The sequence below is a fragment of the Trichechus manatus genome, unplaced genomic scaffold (genome assembly GCF_000243295.1).
Source record: "Trichechus manatus latirostris isolate Lorelei unplaced genomic scaffold, TriManLat1.0 scaffold00197, whole genome shotgun sequence".
In the NCBI taxonomy this organism is placed as follows: domain Eukaryota; kingdom Metazoa; phylum Chordata; class Mammalia; order Sirenia; family Trichechidae; genus Trichechus; species Trichechus manatus.
The window spans coordinates 2537101-2554921 of NW_004444133.1; the positions used below are offsets into that span (position 1 = coordinate 2537101).

At 36.3% G+C, this 17821-nt stretch overlaps 1 protein-coding gene across 7 annotated transcripts in view; it reads right to left on the reverse strand.

The window, feature by feature from the left end:
- The window catches only part of RICTOR (RPTOR independent companion of MTOR complex 2), a 164389-nt gene that overhangs the window by 13239 nt on the left and 133329 nt on the right, over positions 1-17821 (reverse strand). For 5 of the 7 annotated variants that reach the window (XM_012558922.2, XM_023742007.1, XM_023742008.1 and 2 more), the window contains 7 exons: positions 12484-12593; positions 11991-12078; positions 9439-9531; positions 8943-9049; positions 8156-8385; positions 3209-4220; positions 2847-2918 (listed from right to left, as the gene is read on the reverse strand). In XM_012558922.2, coding sequence (XP_012414376.1) covers positions 2847-2918; positions 3209-4220; positions 8156-8385; positions 8943-9049; positions 9439-9531; positions 11991-12078; positions 12484-12593 — 1712 coding nt within the window. The remainder of the gene's footprint in view (positions 1-2846; positions 2919-3208; positions 4221-8155; positions 8386-8942; positions 9050-9438; positions 9532-11990; positions 12079-12483; positions 12594-17821) is intronic. The other 2 variants (XM_004387892.3, XM_012558923.2) reach the window with 1 other exon arrangement.

Consider the following 17821-nt stretch of genomic DNA (forward strand, 5'->3'; position numbering starts at 1 on the left):
TGTCACTGAACTATGCATGTAGAAATTTTTGAAATGGTGTATCTTTGGCTATGTATATTCTCACCAAAAAAAAGAAAAAAAAAAGGTCAAGAAGGGAGAGGGTTGACATGTTGTGGGGTTGTTAACCAGTGTCATAAAACAATATGTGTACTACTACTGTTTCATGAGAAACTATTTGTTCTGTAAGCCTTCACCTGAAGTACAATAAAAAAAAAAGAGTCAACTGATTTAGAAGTGGGTGAACCTTACCAACAACCCAGAAATCGTATTTTCAATTTGCAGAATGCATTTGGGGATCTGAGATTCAAAGGTCTTGGGAAATTCTTATCAGGAATGTCCTACGCAACTGTTTAATTCTAATGCTCACAATGATAAAATATCAACCAACAAATCTAATAAAGCAGTGCTTTTTTTTTTTTTTAAACTATATTACAGAAATTTTTTTAATAGTTAGAGGAGACCTTATAAATTAAGTAGGCCAGTAGTTTTCAAATTGTACTCTGTCATACCTCTCTCATCAAGGACTACTGGAATAGAGGGAAGGAATTACTGAATTACTCTCCTTCCCAATACCTACTTCAACAAGAGTTACTCCATCTTTATCTATTCTACATACTGGGTGTCCATAGAAACCTTTTTCTGTTTGTGAAAAAAAGGGAGGGGGGTATTTCTCTGCTTAAATAACATCATCCAAAAACTTAAAACCACTGATCTAGTCCAACATTCACTGGAGGAGGCAGCTGAGGCCCAGAAGACTTTGTCCCATTCACTCAGTGTCAAGATTAGAACTCAAGATCCAGGATTCCCAGTTCAGTGTGATTTCTACTATACCACATGGAAATATCTCAGTGAGATATGATTTTTAAGATGGATGGATTCATGCTATCCATTACACAGATACCAGCATGCCTACTCTTTCAATTTTACAGGGGAAAGAAGAAAAAAAACATAGTTTCTCAGCCTGGATTCCAAACCATAATTTTAAAGTAAATTTGTAGTTATCTTCCATCCTTTTCATTTTCTCTGAACTAGGCAAAGAACAGAAATAAACACAGGAAGGCAAATACGAACATACTCATTTTGTTTTCCTCCCTGGAACCTGGTACACAGTAAGTACTAAATACATTTTGAAAAATAAGGGAAAGATTTGATAAACATGAAATTTTGTTATGCCTCCACGATTGTATGAGCTGTTCCTGTTTCTCCAGGCTGCTTTTTGTTCTTCCCCAAGAAATCAAAAACACCTATATATGTTTTAAAATGCCAATAACTTGCAAATCTCCGGGAATAGAATTTTCAAATAACCTTCTCCTGTTCTAACAAAGAATACAGAAAATAATATCCTAAGAATCCAGGATGATAAAGGAATAAGTGATCTGGGATAGCTGTCTTTTGGGTAGTGGTACTCTTACTGCTTATTTAGGTGTGCTAAGTTACTTACAGAGCCCTGGTGGCGCAAGTGTTAAGAGCTCGGCTGCTAATCAAAAGGTCGGCAGTTCTAATCCACCAGCTACTCCTGGGAAACCCTATGAGGCAGTTCTACTCTGTCCTATAGGGTCACTACGAGTCGGAATCCACTTGACTGAAACGGGTTTGGTTTTGGTTTAAGTTACTTACTGCCTCTGGCTGAATGGTACCAGACTGCTGTAGTCTCTTGAGTTCTCAAATACTTTGATGTAGTATTTAAGTTTCCTCATTTGCTACCAATTTTATCAGCTGTCCTCTCCTTTCCTGTTACAATGTTATTACCAGTTGTTATTGCTGTGTGCCATCAAGTTGATGCCAACTTATAGCAACCCTATAGGACAGAGTAGAACTGCCCCATAGGGTTTCCAAGGCCATAATATTTACGGAAGCAGATCACCTGGTCTTTTTTCCCATGGAGCCACTGGTGGGTTCAAATGGCTGACCTTTTGGTTAGCAGCCAAGCTCTTAACCACTGTGCCATCAGGGCTCCTTGTGATTAACAGGAGAAACTTCTAGCTTGTTGCTTCTACAGGCCTAGGAACCTGATATTCAAGCTTGTTAGAATAAGTATCAACAAGCTCTGAATGCAGGCCAGAGGTACCCACTCTGAATAAAATTCATGAACTTTACTGCACAGATTTGTAACGGTAAGCTGTTGAGAGATTTGCCTGGCTTTATTCTGGATTGATTAGTTGGCCAAAGCTGGTAAGTTCAAGGTAGATGAGACATTACTGCATAATTTATAGAATTCTACAATAGGGAATAGATACAATTTATGACCTGCTACCAGGATCCCTTCTAGTAAATGTGTTAGCATTACTGAAACAAAACTGCTTAATGATATTAAGAATTTGGTTATATAAGAGCCAGGTGAGTTATATGAAGAAATAACTACCAATAATACTAACAATGTTAATAACACTAACAATAGTAGTAGTAGCTAAATTTTACTGAGTGCTTACTATATGCCAGGCACTATTCTAAGTACCTGATGCAAATTAATAAATGTAAATAAATAATTTAAAACTAAGAAAAATTGTTTAGAACTATTTGGCCCCAAAATAAAACATAGGTAAAGAAATCCTGCATCAATTAAATGTAACTGCATATCATTAAGAAGTAAAATCTAAACTGTTTACTTTGATCAGCTTAATACATGCAGTCTTTAAACATAGCACAGAAATCTCTTACATGTCTTTGAGTACAGGCAACCTGTTGCCGCTGAATCCTGAGGGTCAAGTAATTCATTTACTGTTCATTAGGTTCCTATTTAATAACCACAGCTACTTAAAACAAACTGAAAATAATTTCCCTAAAATATTCAGTTATGTTTAAAAATATACAAAGAGGTCAACTTTGGGGGCCTTAAATTGACCTACCTGAAAAAGTTGTTTGTTATTGTAGGTCTTAAGCTCCTGATTCCCCCGACATGCTTCTTTTTAAAATCGATCCTTGCAGAAGCGAAAAATAAATAAAAAAAAGCTTATGACTTGTGTGTCCTCGCAACGCCTATATGTTTATTTTCAGGGCCTAAAGGAGTTTCTTTTTCCCCCCTCGCAGCTGCAAGAATCCATTTCAAATCATATCGGGTAACTAGGAGCTTATAACCTACCATAGTAAACAATTATAATTGGTCAGTTCTGTAGATGTAAATGTTGATGTAAAACCTGGCTGATGTTTCACATTTAAATCTCTTAAAATGCAACTATTATTGTTAATTTTTAAAAGTATATTCTCTCACCTGCTTGGTGTTAACCTGGAGTCAAAGCTGTTGGCCTTCATGGTGATGGTATCAGTAAACAGTACATCTTTCGCTGGAGATGCCAAAGCTTCAGAATGAGATAAGGACGGATGCATTCTTTGTTGCTGTAATCTTTTCAGTGTAGCGTAGCCAAAGGCATCTCTCGAACTGGTGTAACTAAAGTTACAATCTGCTAGACTTTTAATTGTAGCAATAGAGGGTGCTTTCAAGGACTGTGCTCTTCTAGGAAGCGTATGAGAAGAACCTGGAGGCACCAGGGACACTGAGTTCGATTTGGAGAGGGACAGATGGTTAGACTGTGGCGTCAAATAGTGGCTTGTCTTGACAGTTTTAGTACTTACCACAGTACTCATACTTCCACAGTCTGTGTCCATAGTTGTAGCATCTATACCTACTGTCTCTCGTGAAGGACTTGAGCTCATTGAACTTATACCACTTGTTGTAGTGTCTGTATTAAAACTTTGGCTACGTATCTTCATATGTGAGTTCGTTGAACTTTCTACAACTAACCTCTCCCGGCTTGTGTTTTCTCTGTGATTCTCTGTACCAAGACTCTTGGTGAATTTTAAGTCATTCTCTCCAATGCTTGGAGTGCTACCAGTGTCTTCAATGTGTTTATTCCCAATGAATGAAGTTTCTAATTGTAATGTTTTCTGTACTGTGGATATGGATGTGAAATCATCACTATGATTGAAGTTAACATTGGATGGCTCCGTGAGTGTTCTGACTCGCCTGCTGCTTGTCTTATTTTCAGATGACAGTTTCCCTCCTTTTGGATCACTGCTACTACGATGTTTTTTACTAGGCAAAGTAAGTGAATTTAAGATACGATTCTTCACAAGTTTACTAGAATTAAAGAAAGGGAATGAATTTTTATCCTTTATAGGTCCGGATCGGTCATAAAATGCTGGCTCTGCATCCTCATTGATGTCAAGGAAAAAGGTACTCGTAGAGCTACTGCCAAACCGGTCATCCTCCATCATGAACATACCTACGATCGAAGGGGTAATTAATAAAAGCATGTAAAAGACAACAAACAAAATCATGACAACTACTAGTCACAGATCATATTTCAGGAAAATCGTTTATAAAAAGTCGTCTGGGAAAATAAATAAAGGATTACACCACCAAGCCACATGAAAACAACTTCCTTGAGATCCAGAATTTGGACTTGAATAAAATATAAAATTATGTTATTATGAGGATCTCCTGTTATTTCTAAAGAAGAGCTATAGGACTCATATGGCTCAGCTTACGTGAAGTTTCTTTTGATTATTCTAGTGAGTCTCGAAAAACTCTATAAAAATTCAGGATGAAATTAAAGGGGAAAGAGAGACTTGACCATGAACCCTCATTCAATTGGTCATACATTACAACAGCCTGGACTATGTGGTCCTCCAATTCCCTGCCTAAAAAAGAGATCTCATCTAAAGGGAAATAATGATGGCCAGAGAAGAATCTTTGCTATCTCTGTATAAAGTCAAATGTACTTACACATAAATTCTTTACTGGAATATTAATGTTAGCCTTCTATATATAATTACTTTTTTTTAAAAAAAGGAAAACTTTAATACTTACTGTAAGGTATTATAAGCTATATAAAAAATACCCAGCAGTGCTATACAACAGAAATATAAAACCACCTATGTAATTATAATTTTCTAGTAGCTACATTAAGAATGTAAAAAGAAACAGTTAAAATTAGTTTTAATATATTTTCTTTAATCCAATATACTCAAAATATTAAAATACTATTATTTGATATCCCATTGCCATCGAGTCAGCTCCGACTCATAGTGACCCTATAAAGGCAGAGCTGAAGGGCCCCATAGGGCTTCCTACGGCTATAATTTACAGAAGCAGATTGCCACATCTTTCTCCTGTGGAGTGGCTGGTGGGTTTGAACTGCCGACCTTTCGGTTAGCAGCCGAGTGCTTAACCACTGGCAACTAGGGCTTCATATACACAGTATAAAATATTCTCAGTGAAATATTTTACATCTTTTTTAATTTATTCTACGTCTTTAAAATCTACTACATCTCCATTCAGATACCACATTTCAAGAGCTCAGTAACCACATGCAGTCAGTGGACACTGTAGCTTTAGAGAGTGCAGTTATCTTGTTTAAAAAAAAAAAAAAAAATGGTGGTGGGGGGATGAACAAGAGAAAAAGAAAAGTTGAAGAGCCTCATGAGAGTCCACATAACAGCCTAGAATTGTGAGCACCTCAGAGCCAAAGCTGTGAAAGGGACAGTTATGGAGCCGGGACATAAGGAGCTATATGTGGGGAATGCTCCCAACAAATGCAGCTACTATACTCATCCAAAGCACCAAACCAAACCACTAGGAACGTTATTAAACCTGTCAATCTTATATAACTATGCAATATACAGCATACTTAAAAGACTATAAAAACATACTTCTAAGCTAAGCCTTTACTTGAAAAATTTTTATGAGAATGCACATATAAAAAATAATTTCTTCTCATGTTTCTTTGTTCTGCTTTGTCAACTCACTGATGCAGATTTTACCTTACACAGTCCTTGCTTCCCCCAATTTCTATACTGTTCGGTAAGTAATGTCACCTACTTTCCTTCCCACTCATCTATCCATCAATGCCTTGCTAAAGTCTACCTTTTTCATTTAGTCTTTCAGGTCATATTAACTGCTTCCTCAACTTCTACGGCACTTAATTTGGCAATTAATTATGTAATTATCTTTAAAAAAAAAAGATAACCTACCTCACAAAATTATAGAATAACTACCATACTTTGAGCACCAACTACATGCCCAGAACTTTGTTAGACACTTTGCATTTCAACCTCACAAAATAGCTATGTGTTATTTATCCCCATTTTGTAGGTGTTATGGATTGAATTGTGTCCCCCTAAAATATGTGTCATAAATCCTAACCTCTATGCATGCGGTTACAATCTCATTTAGGAATGGGTTGTCTTTGTTATGCTAATGAGATTGGATGAGAGCAAGACGTGTCTTAAATCAATCTCTTTAGAGATATAAAAAGAAATTAAACAAGCAAGCCAAAGAAGCAGAGATGGGGAAAGATACATGCCACACCACATGAAGATCACCAAGGAGTCAAAGAACAGAAGCTGAAGAGACAAGGATCTTCCCCCAGAGCAGAGAGATAGTCTTCCCCTAGACCCAGTGCCCTGAATTCAGACTTCTAGCCTCCTAAATAGTGAAAAAATACATTTCTGTTTGTTAAAGCTGTCCACTTGTGGTATTTCTGTTACAGCAGCACTAGATAACTAAGACAATAAGGAATCTGAAGCTAAAAAAGTCAAGTAACTTGCCTATTACCCCAGGGCTAGGAAGTGGCAGCATTGTGATTCAAATTTACCCCATCTGACTTTAGAGTTGACATTCAAAAGCATGATTTCTCCATTGACAGATAGATTAGGTTTTGTTGAATTTATCCTTTAAAATTTCTTTTCTTCTTTTTTAATTACATGAGGAAAAAGACATGTTTCAAGCCAGACATTCCACTTAAGCATGACTACTACTCGGAGAACACTCCGCACAATGCGAACCTCTGGGCAGCAGTCATCATCGGGCGTTGGTCTTGCAGCTCTGATAAATACAGTCCAAATTATATATGCTGATAGAGATTCCTGGTGTTTTAGTCTTCAAATCATAACAAGCAGGAGAAATTATCTTAGAAAAATGAATTTCTAACCCTAATGAAAATATACTAACAAAAAACCAAATCATGACCTTTAAAATTCATGTTTAAAACAGTCATGTTTATTTCCCATTTTGCCTTAGGTACTAAGAAATTCATTTAAATTCAGTGTCCAACTCTAATAGAACACTCAACCCAGGTGTCTAATAACAGCTACAGGATTTTATTCTAGTTTTATTTCTAACTTCTTTGTTAAGTAATTATAAACTACTTCAAGGATATTTTGAGGAAGATAAAATCCTATATAAATTTGCATACTGCATTGTATTTCTGTATTTTGTCAATTCTTAGATGCATATTTTTTTCACATTTTAACATCTCCAAAGTCAGGATGCATCCTGCAATCTGTGGTGTGTCCTAGTTTAATAGGCAGTATTTTTTTCTTTCTGGTGCATAAAATAGTGGTGCACCTGGTATTTCACGTCATCTCAGATTTGCTGAAATATGGTTGCACTATCTTCTTAAAACAAAGAACTATGTCTTTAATTCTGTACACCTAATAGCACTCGGAAACCCTGATGGTGTAGTGGTTAAGAGCTACAGCTGCTAACCAAAAGGTCAGCAGTTCAAATCCACCAGGCGCTCCTTGGAAACTCTATGAGGCAGTTCTATCCTGTCCTATAGGGTCGCGATGAGTTGGAATTGACTCGATGGCAACGAGTGTGGTTTAACAGCACTTAGGACAAGGCTTAAAAACACTAACTGTTTTAGATATAATTTAACTTTGGTATTCTATCTTTTAACAATTTTCTATTTAATTAACTTTTGAAACTTAGTGTTTCTCTCAAAAATGAACATGTGAATATAATACCCCTTTCAAAATGCATTCTTGTTCAACAATCTCTATTTCTGAAACATGAGTAAAAAGACTAAGTAAATTAAGAAGATGGGTGAATAAACCTTTACTTGTTAGATCTGTCTCTTTTCTGACAAGCAATAAAGGGGCACTGTTCTTTTGGCACGTCTTATTATACAACTCTGTGTGTGTAGGATTTTCCACAGACAAAACGGGCTATTTAGAAAGGAAGGGGAGAGAACAATGTAGGCTGGTGGCTACACTCTGTTGTGAAAAGATACACATTCTCCTAGTGGCTATTACTGCCAAATAATTATCTTAGAAAAAAGTAAATTACAAACTTAACACATACATCTAAAATTTGAAATTACAAATACCAATGTTAATATTGGCTAACTTTATATGAGCCTGTCATGATACTTACTCAATGGTGCAGATTCACTTTCACTATTATGCCTGGAGCTAGTTGACTCTGAGTTCAAACTTAGGGTGCTTGGGATAGACGAGAGTTCATTACAGAGCTGTTCCACATCATCTGGAACCACTGGCCACAGATGTTTGCGACTATGCCTTACAGCATCCCAGTTGTGACATTTTAGAATATCACAGCCTTGTTTAGTTTTGGCTATGAGCCCAAGCACATATACACAGGTCCTGTATGTAAAAGATGTATTAATGACAGTTTGTAATTCTAAGCTGGGATCTCTTAAAGCAACCACAGAATAATTTGCTATATTTATACTTGAATTTTTTTAAAAAGCCACTAAAACTTTAGTTTGTGTAAAAAAGTATTAAAACAATTGAGGAACAAATTGGCAACAATAAATACCACGAAAACCTTTTAAATAAAAATAATTACAGGAAAATAAAAAGAAGACAATATAAGTTTAATAAAAAAAAGACATAATAGCTTTTCTGGCATAAATTTAGAATATTTAGACTATTGAGAGCATATACACACACAGACACACTAAACTTTCACTGTTTACTTGAAAACTAAACTTCAGTATTATAATAAAGATGGAATGACAATATTAAACAAAGAGTTCCTTACGATGTCTAACTTAATGAATTTAAAAATCTTACACCATTAGGATTTTCAGTGAATTAATTTACATTGGACTACACTGAGCTATAAAATATTCTCCCCTCACATCCACTTGTGAGTAACAATATATACATTAGAAATATTTCTGAGTTAAAGGACATACCCTCTGATGGAAAGAACCTCGCACTGTTTTGCAAGTTTTAATATATCTGGAATCACATTTTCTTCCTGTAGCAAATTGAGACCCCAATTTGATGAGCCAATATTTCCCTGAAAGAAAAGAAATCACTTATATGAAGTAAAATTACAACAGTTAACTCTTTCAAGAGATTTGGAAAGCTACTATAAAAGACTAACAAATTTAACTCTATCTTATAAACGAGAGAAAAAATGTGAAAAACAAAAACTTCAAATAAGGAACATTTGGAATTAATGTTCCATTTGTCTGAGAAAGGAAACTAAAACCATAAAAACTAATAGTCAAACCATCTATTCTTCAGCATAAAATCAATACATAAACTGGCAGGAACAACTGTGGTCTTGGAATATTAATCCAAGAAAAAGTTCCAAATATAATATTTTTTATTTATTTAATATTAATGAGAAAAGGAAAAATGTTAAAAATCGCGAAGATCTTATATAAGTGTTTATTTACAAACCAAGGCCCAAAGGGATGCTTTCAGTTTTTTAATTTCTTCCCATTTATCCAAATCTGGTGTACGAACGTTGTGACAGAGTTCTGTAATAATATTCTGGAGAGAGGGAAAAAAATACTGTATGAGTAACAGTATATTATGTTTTTAGCTTATTTCTTATTTTACCTTCAAACCTATTTAAAGTTTGAGTTTAGTAATTTTTGCATATTTAGAATTCTAAAATAATTTTATGTGAAATTTCTTAAGAGGCAGCATTAGCACACAAGTTCTAGGATTATATTCTAGAGTTATGACTTACCAGCTGTGTGGCCATAGGCAAGTTACTGTATTTTTATGCATTGTGCATCTTCTGTTTGTTTGACAACAGCTCTCTCACCCCCCTAACCCCATGAGGTATTTTCATAAGCACTGCTATGCAAATGTTTTTTCACATGTTGCTGTAAAAAAATTAGCATAGTGCCCTTATGAAAATATCTTGCAAGGAGGAGGTCATGGTTAGCAAACAAACGTAGAAGGTTCATGTCATATGAATAAAATCTGGTACTTAACGTCCAAGCCTAGATTTCCTAATCTTTAAAACAGGGATAAAATAACATCTGTCTCATAAGGCTCGATGATTCAATGAATTATTACATATAAAGTGCTTAACAAAGTGCCTGGCACTTAGCATTATAAAAATGTTAGCCATATTATTTCTTTTAAATAGAAGATAATAAATCAGTGCTTCGATTTTATCAGACTAGGCAGATAACAGCACTATGCAAATCATTTAAAACATTAGTGAATTTCTTTTAAAGAAAATATAAAGTTACCTGCACTCCGTAAGTTTTCACACACATACTATAAAAACATATGAAACTACAGAGTATATTTAGTAAAAACTTTGTGCTCCTGAGATAAACACTGATATAAAAAGGGACTAAATTGCTAGATTACTCTATTTTTACCCAAAAAAATGTGCGCCTTCTACATCTGTTTGCCAACTGCCCCCTACCCAACCCCCACGAAGTATTTCAGTAAGCGTGCTGTGCTAATTTCTTTACATGTTACCGTTTAAAAAAAAGCATAGTGTGCTTACTAAAATACTTCGTGGGAGGAGCACTTAATTCTTTTTACATGTTGCTGTAAAAAAAAATTAGGATAGCACGCTTACGAAAACACTTCACACGGTGATTTAGGAAATAATATTGGAGTTATTATTCCCTCTCCTTGAGCATAGAGACTGTGACCCAGCTGGAGCTGGCCTCACAAGGGCTCACAAGAACTCACAAGGACACATAAATCGGGCCCTGAGGTATAGAGACAGTAGCTAAGATAATCTTGGAGAATATCTTTTAGGGAAACTTTCACATAAAGCCAATCAAACAGAACACAAAAGACTTTCTACTCTCTATTAGCTTTTAGTGAATAGAAAATTTGTTGGACCAATGAAGACCCTCCTGACTCTCATTACTGAAACCTGTACCAATGATTGTTAAGAAAGACAATTCAAAATGGAGGATCACAGTTTCTAGCCAATCTGAAAAGGCTAAGCTTTCAATGGTATTGCCCATTTGTAATATTAGTACATACTGATGACTCTGTAATGGTTCCTTGGACTCGGGCAGACATGGCTGTGGCAGCATGCTTGTCTGCTTTCCCACTCTTGCCTATTCTGTAATATTCTTTGGACTCGGGCAGACATGGCTGTGGCAGTATGCTTGTCCGTTTTCCCACTTTCGTCCGTTCTGTGATATTTCCTTGGATTCGGGCAGACATTCTAGCTCTGGCAGCATGCTTGTCCGCTTCCCACTTCTGCCCTTTTGAATATATGCCAGATAAAACTTACTTGTTCCTTCACTAAACTTTATGATGTTTTTCCCCTCCAACAGGGGGGAAGGCACCGTAGGCAAACAAATACAGAAGGCGCGCATTATTTGAGTAAAAAATATGGTATTTTATTATTCAGACACACCAAAAAATTTCTGTAACTTTTTTAAATAAGAAAAAAAAAGTTTACTTAAAACATCTAGTTACAAGACATATTCACAGTCATAAATCCAGTGTACATATTATACTCAAAAAACAACTGCTTGCCTAAGCCTGTTACATTATATAAAGTATACGAGAATAGTGAGACCCTAAAGAACAGTAACTTATACATTCGGTTTGTTGCTCACCAGGAATAACTAAATCTGTATGAGGTTCAGTTTAACTTCTCAAGAAGAAGAAGAAAGAAAACCAGTTTTTTGGTATGTTGTTTACTAAGGAGAATTCGATTTCCTCAACAAACTACACAGGAAAGAACTCAGACTTTCACCAGATTGCTTATTCTACCTAACAGGTTAGCTACACAAAATGTCCCCTTAATTCAGTAAAATACATGCAAGGCAATGATATTTCTAAGGATTACAAATACAGACTGCCTAAGTCAATTATAAGATAGATGACTTTAAAAGCAATTATACTAACGACAAGGCTTCTGAGAAGCTTTTGCAAAGATAATACTTTAGAAATATCAAGAATTTTTTTTTTTTACCATCGTAGCTATTTAAAATAAGCAAACTATATCTTACCTGTACTTCCAACAGATGACACCCTGTTTTATGGTGTACCAGTTGTCCATAAAGGTGTACAGGCAGATAGACATGAGGACGCTGTAATCTAGAATAACAAAGATGATCTGATATACCTATTGGCTCATTTCAAGTATGTTGATTAAAGTACTATTGATAATATATTAAATAAACAAAATTAAATATAATTCCCTAGCATAAATAAAAGTATCAAGGTAGAAAGACATGAGGATTTCTCTAGAAAAATAATAATTTGGCTGGTCTCAGGGTAAAAGCTGGAGTGTACTTAGAATGCTGTATTCGGCATGTTATGAATGCCAATGGCATTTTTGAGCAATCAATACTGTGCTTCAAGATTTTTCCTATGCAATGTAAGAAACAGAAGATACAAGTACTCAGAAAATGTTTTTAAGAATAATGAGTTATTACAAACTGCTTTTAAATTTTTATAATTGAGGACCAGTAATAAATCATTCCATTAACTGGACTGTACCTTTGGTTACTCCGACGAACATAATTATCACCATCAACAGGCTTCCGATAAGTAGTAAGTGCTTCATTAAGTTGTTCCTCAATCAAGTCAACATATTTTAAATTATATTCCTAGAAGATAAAATTGTTTTAGTATCATATAACAACACTGCTTAATGACATTCACTAATTTGATAATACGTCAGCTACCTAGCATACCTTAAAAGAAAAAGATGAGAAGAATAAAAAGAACATCTGTTTAGAAAACCTCAAAAATTTTTGGAAAAAGTAGACCAAGGTATTATGAATGCAAATGTTTTATTCTACTCAAAAGCTTTCCACCTATACTTTGTTCCTGATCGTCAATTAATAATTTGGGGTCCAATATGTGAGGAAATAATTTTGTTTTTCATTTTGAGTCTCTTCCCCTATTTTTTTTTTTTTAAATAGCTTCATAGTATTAAACCCTGAAGATATTTACTAGAAATTTTAAAGTGGAAATTAACTGACTTCTATCATTTTAGCACCTTTTGGTAAGAAACGATTCTCTCTCTCCCACTGATTCAAATAAGGTCAAATGTAAAAAATGTTTCCTACTAAAACTTGAAAAAATTCTAGTTAAGTGCTTTCAGCTGAAAGTCAATCACATTGTCATCTTTATTGCAAAAGATCTCCACCTCAAACTGCTAGAAGGAAATGGCAAAACCTCTTTGTAGAGAGATATGGCATTATTTATGAAAAACTTAAATTTACATACACTTTCAACTAAGCAATTATATGTTTAGATATTTATCTAATAGGTATACTTGCAAAAGTATGTAAATATAAATATGCAAGAAAATCCAACAAACACTGTTTACAGTAAAAGTTGGAAACAATCTAAATGGTCATCAATGCAGGAGAAGTTATATAAAAATTAAGGTGCAGTCATATAATGTACTACTATGCAGTCATTAAAGGAATCCCTGGGTGGTGTACACAGTTAAGTGCTCCAATACTAGATGAAAAGTTGGGGGTTCGAACCCCCTAAGAGGTGCCTTAAAAGACACCTTGTCAACTGCTTCCAAAAAGCAATCTGCTTCCAAAACTGTGCTCCACAGGGTTTTCTTGAAAACACACAGTTCTACTCTGACACACACTAGGTTGCCATGAGTTGGATGGAACTGACTCAATAGCAACTAACAACAACATGCAGTCATTTAAAAGAATGACACAGATCCGATCTATAAGATACATTGTTAAATGAAAAAAAAAACTTGGATATGGTTGTATCTATAGTTGTAAATGGAATGAATTTATTTGTATTTTTAAATAAAGACTACATACTTATACAGAATAGAATATTTCTGAGTGTATACAAAAGAAATTGTTAACAGGTATTATTTTCAGAAAAGAGAGAATAAAGGGGTAGGAAGGTTTTTATTTTTCATTGTGAGCCATTTTAGACTACTTGAATTTTGTAGGGTGCCGTAACACCTACTTACAGATTCTAAAAACTTACTTTTCCTGCTCTTCTTTTAGGTTCCATATTTACACTGTAAGAGTAGTATGAGGTTTTAATTATAATATTATCTATCAACGTACCATTATCATTATTCCTATTGCTACTACTACCACTCTCCTCCCAACCTCAGTAAAAAATATAATTAAGGCAGGTGTTTTGAGATTTTTGCAGGAGTAATTACATCCATGTGGTATTGTCTGGTCAATCTTTTGACCAGTAGCATTTATTTGGAAAACACTAGCAAAGGTCAGGGGTAAGCTTTATGGTTGTGAAATGGGTTAAGTCTGTGATGACAAGAACCAGCTTGGAGGGACAAAGACATCCCAAATGAGGGGTAGACCTTCAGCTACTAGGCCTGCAGTCATGGAAGCCCTTGCCCTTGTCAAGGGTAATGCAAATGAGAGATCCCGTGGTGAGGTCTTTGAGGAATCCATTATAATAACTTCCAAGTGAAATAATCAACATTTGAAATCTGCTACACTCAGAATACTATGCAGTTGAAAATCAGGAAAGGTGTGCGTCAGGGTTATCCTTTCACCACATTTATTCAATCTGTATGCTGAGCAAGTAATCCGAGAAGCTGGACTATATGAAGAAGAATGTGGCATGAGGACTGGAGGAAGACTCATTAATAACAACCTGTGATACGCAGATGACACAACCGTGCTTGCTGGAAGTGAAGAGGACTTGAAGCACTTACTGATGAAGATCGAAGACCACAGCCTTCACTATGGATTACTCCTCAACACAAAGAAAACAAAAATCCTCACAACTGAACCAATAAGCAACATCATGATAAACAGGTGTCATGGTTTGAATTATGTCCCCCAAAAAATGTGTCTATCAATTTGGTTGGGCCATGATTCCCAGAATTGTGTGGCTGGCTTCCATTTTGTGATTGTAATTTTATGTTAAAGAGGATTAGGGTGGGATTGTAACACCACCTTTACCCAGGTCACATACAATGTAAAGGGAGTTTCCAGGGGGGTGTGGCCTACACCACCTTTTCTCTCTCAAGAGATAAAAGGAAAGGGAAGAGAGTTGGGGACCTCATACCATCAAGAAAGCAGTGCCAGGAGCAGAGCGCGTCCTTTGGACCGGGGTCCCTGCGCCGAGAAGCTCCTAGTCCAGAGGAACACTGATGAGAAGGCCAAGAGAGAGAGAGAAAGCCTTCCCTTGGAGCTGACACCCTGAATTTGGACTTTTAGCTACTTTACTGTAAGGAAATAAACTTCTCTTTGTTAAAATCATCCACTTGTGGTATTCTGGTTATAGCAGCACTAGATGACTAAGACAATGGGGAAAAGACTGAAGTTGTCAGGGATTTCATTTTACTTGGATCCACAATCAACGCCCATGGAAGTAGCAGTCCAGAAATCAAATGACATATTGCATTAGGCAAATCTGTTGAAAAAGGCCTCTTTAAAGTGTTAAAAAACAAAGATGTCACCTTGAGGACTAAGGTGTGCCTGACCCAACCCGTGGTACTTTCGATCACCTCATATGCATGCGAAAGCTGGACAATGAATAAGGAATCGAAGAAGAATCATGATGCCTTTGAATCATGGTGTTGGCAAAGAATATTGTATATACCATGGACTGCCAGAAGACAGAACAAATCTGTATCGGAAGAAGTACAGCTAGAATGCTCCTTAGAAGCAAGGATGGGGAGACTTCGTCTCACATAGTTTGGACATATTACCAGGAAGGACCAGTCCCTGGAAGACATCATGCTTGGTAGAGTAGAGGGTCAGTGAAAAAGAGGAAGCCCCTCAATGAGATGGACTGACACCGTGGCTGCAACAATGGGCTCAAACATAGCAACAACTGTGAGGATGGCACGGGACCAGGCAGTGTTTTGTTCTGTTGTACGTAGGATTGCTATGAGTCAGAATCGACTTGATGGCAGTTAACAACAACACTCAGAACTAACAACCTCAGATAATAATAACTGTAGCAGCTGAATAAGATTGTTCCTGACCCATTCTCCCCCCTCCTGCTCCAAACCTGAAGAGGCCTAAAACTGCAACCAGTAAATGGAGAATCAGCCACAAAGAGTGATTTACACACTCCTCCATGGACTCTTCTCCCTTTCTTACAGAAAGAGCTGTCTCTGCTTCTTACAGACAAATCTCTTTGTCTATGCTTTTGATACATTCTTCTCCCTTGACAGGAATTCATTTTATGAACTATGTTCCCTCTTCTATTGTTAGTCTCTCCCTTCTCATTAGCTCTTTCCTCTTGGCTCATAACATGTTCTAATCTCCTCCCTCGTTAAAAACAAAAACAAGATTCACACACAAAAAAGAAAAAACAAAACCAATCTTCCTTCATCTTGGCATGTCACAAGCTTCCTGGAGGATTATCAGAGGTGACAGAAAGAGTATAGGCTGTGGAATCAAAAAAACCTTTGTCAGTGCACCTGCTCTGCTATTTTCAAGCTCTATGATTTAGGATAAATTAGTTTACTCCTCTCAGACTCACCTTTTCATTTGCAAAACAGAATATATCTCATACAGTTATTGTGAAGATTAAATGAGGCAGAAGCACTGAGTTCAATGGTGAGAAATCAGTAAGTGACTTCCCTTTCCTGTCTCCCTTTCTCTAAATAACCTGAGAAAGAGAACTACATTGTCTTTATTTTTACACCTCCAATGGGCTCAAGCATAACAACAGTCATGAGCATGGTGCGGGACCGGGCACTGTTTCATTCTGTGGTGCAGAGGGTCGCTATGAGTCAGAACCGACTTGACAGCACCTAACAATAACAACATTTACTCCCTAACCACCTATAACTGCAATTCAACATCTGTACATTTCCAATGAACTTGCTCTAGCAAAATTCACCAATGACCTAACCAATTCAACAACTTATTTTCCAGTGTTAATCTTATGTGACCTCTCCAAAGAATAAATGTCATCAGTCACTCTTTTCTTCCGGAATCCTCTATCAGTGATATCATTCTCTCTGACACTTTTTTCCTCAGTGTCCTTTTCTTTCCCTCAGTACACCAGCGTTCTCTAGGGAGCAATTCTCAGTCTTCTATTCTTTTGTGTTCTTTATATTTTTCCTGGTGATCTCACTTGTTTTAGGTTTTAACTACTACTATACACTGATGAAACAGTCCCTGGGTGGTGCAAATGGTTAACATGCTCACTGCTAACTGAAAGGTTGGGAAGTTTGAGTCAACCTAAAGGTGCTTCCAAAGAAAGGCTGGGCAATCTACTTCTGAAACATCAGTCACTCAACGGCAACTGGTTATCATACTCTGATGACTCCCACATTGTCATCTTCAGCACATGAGCTCCAGACCTACATTTCCAAGCATTTCCTGGACACCATTACTCGGTCATCCCATAGGTAACTCCAGTTCAACATATTCAAAATTCATTATCCTCATTCTGTAAACGATTTTACGTAATCATAGTCTCTTAATGGTGATTCAAAATACAGTTATTTAACTAAAAAATCTTACGATTCGTGCTAGCCCCCTTAGTCACTGCATCCAATCAGTTCACAAATCCTGTCCATCTTATTTTAAAATGTTCAGAAAATATGTCCTGCCTATCCAACATCACACTGCTCAGGAAGTTTAGGCTCTCATCAACTGTTGCTTGCAAACTGGTCTCAATATTCTTAGACTTTTCCTTTGATAATCAAACTTCCACTGCTACACTGCAACCTGTTACCTGTCTAAGGCACAACTATGACTGATTACTATTTAAATACTTACAGTGATTCTCCACTAGCTAGAAGACTGAAGCGCTTAGTAAGATATAATGTAGCTCACAAGGCCTTCTATAAGCTAGCTCTCATTTACCATTCCAGTCTCATCCTGCAACTCCCCACTTATCC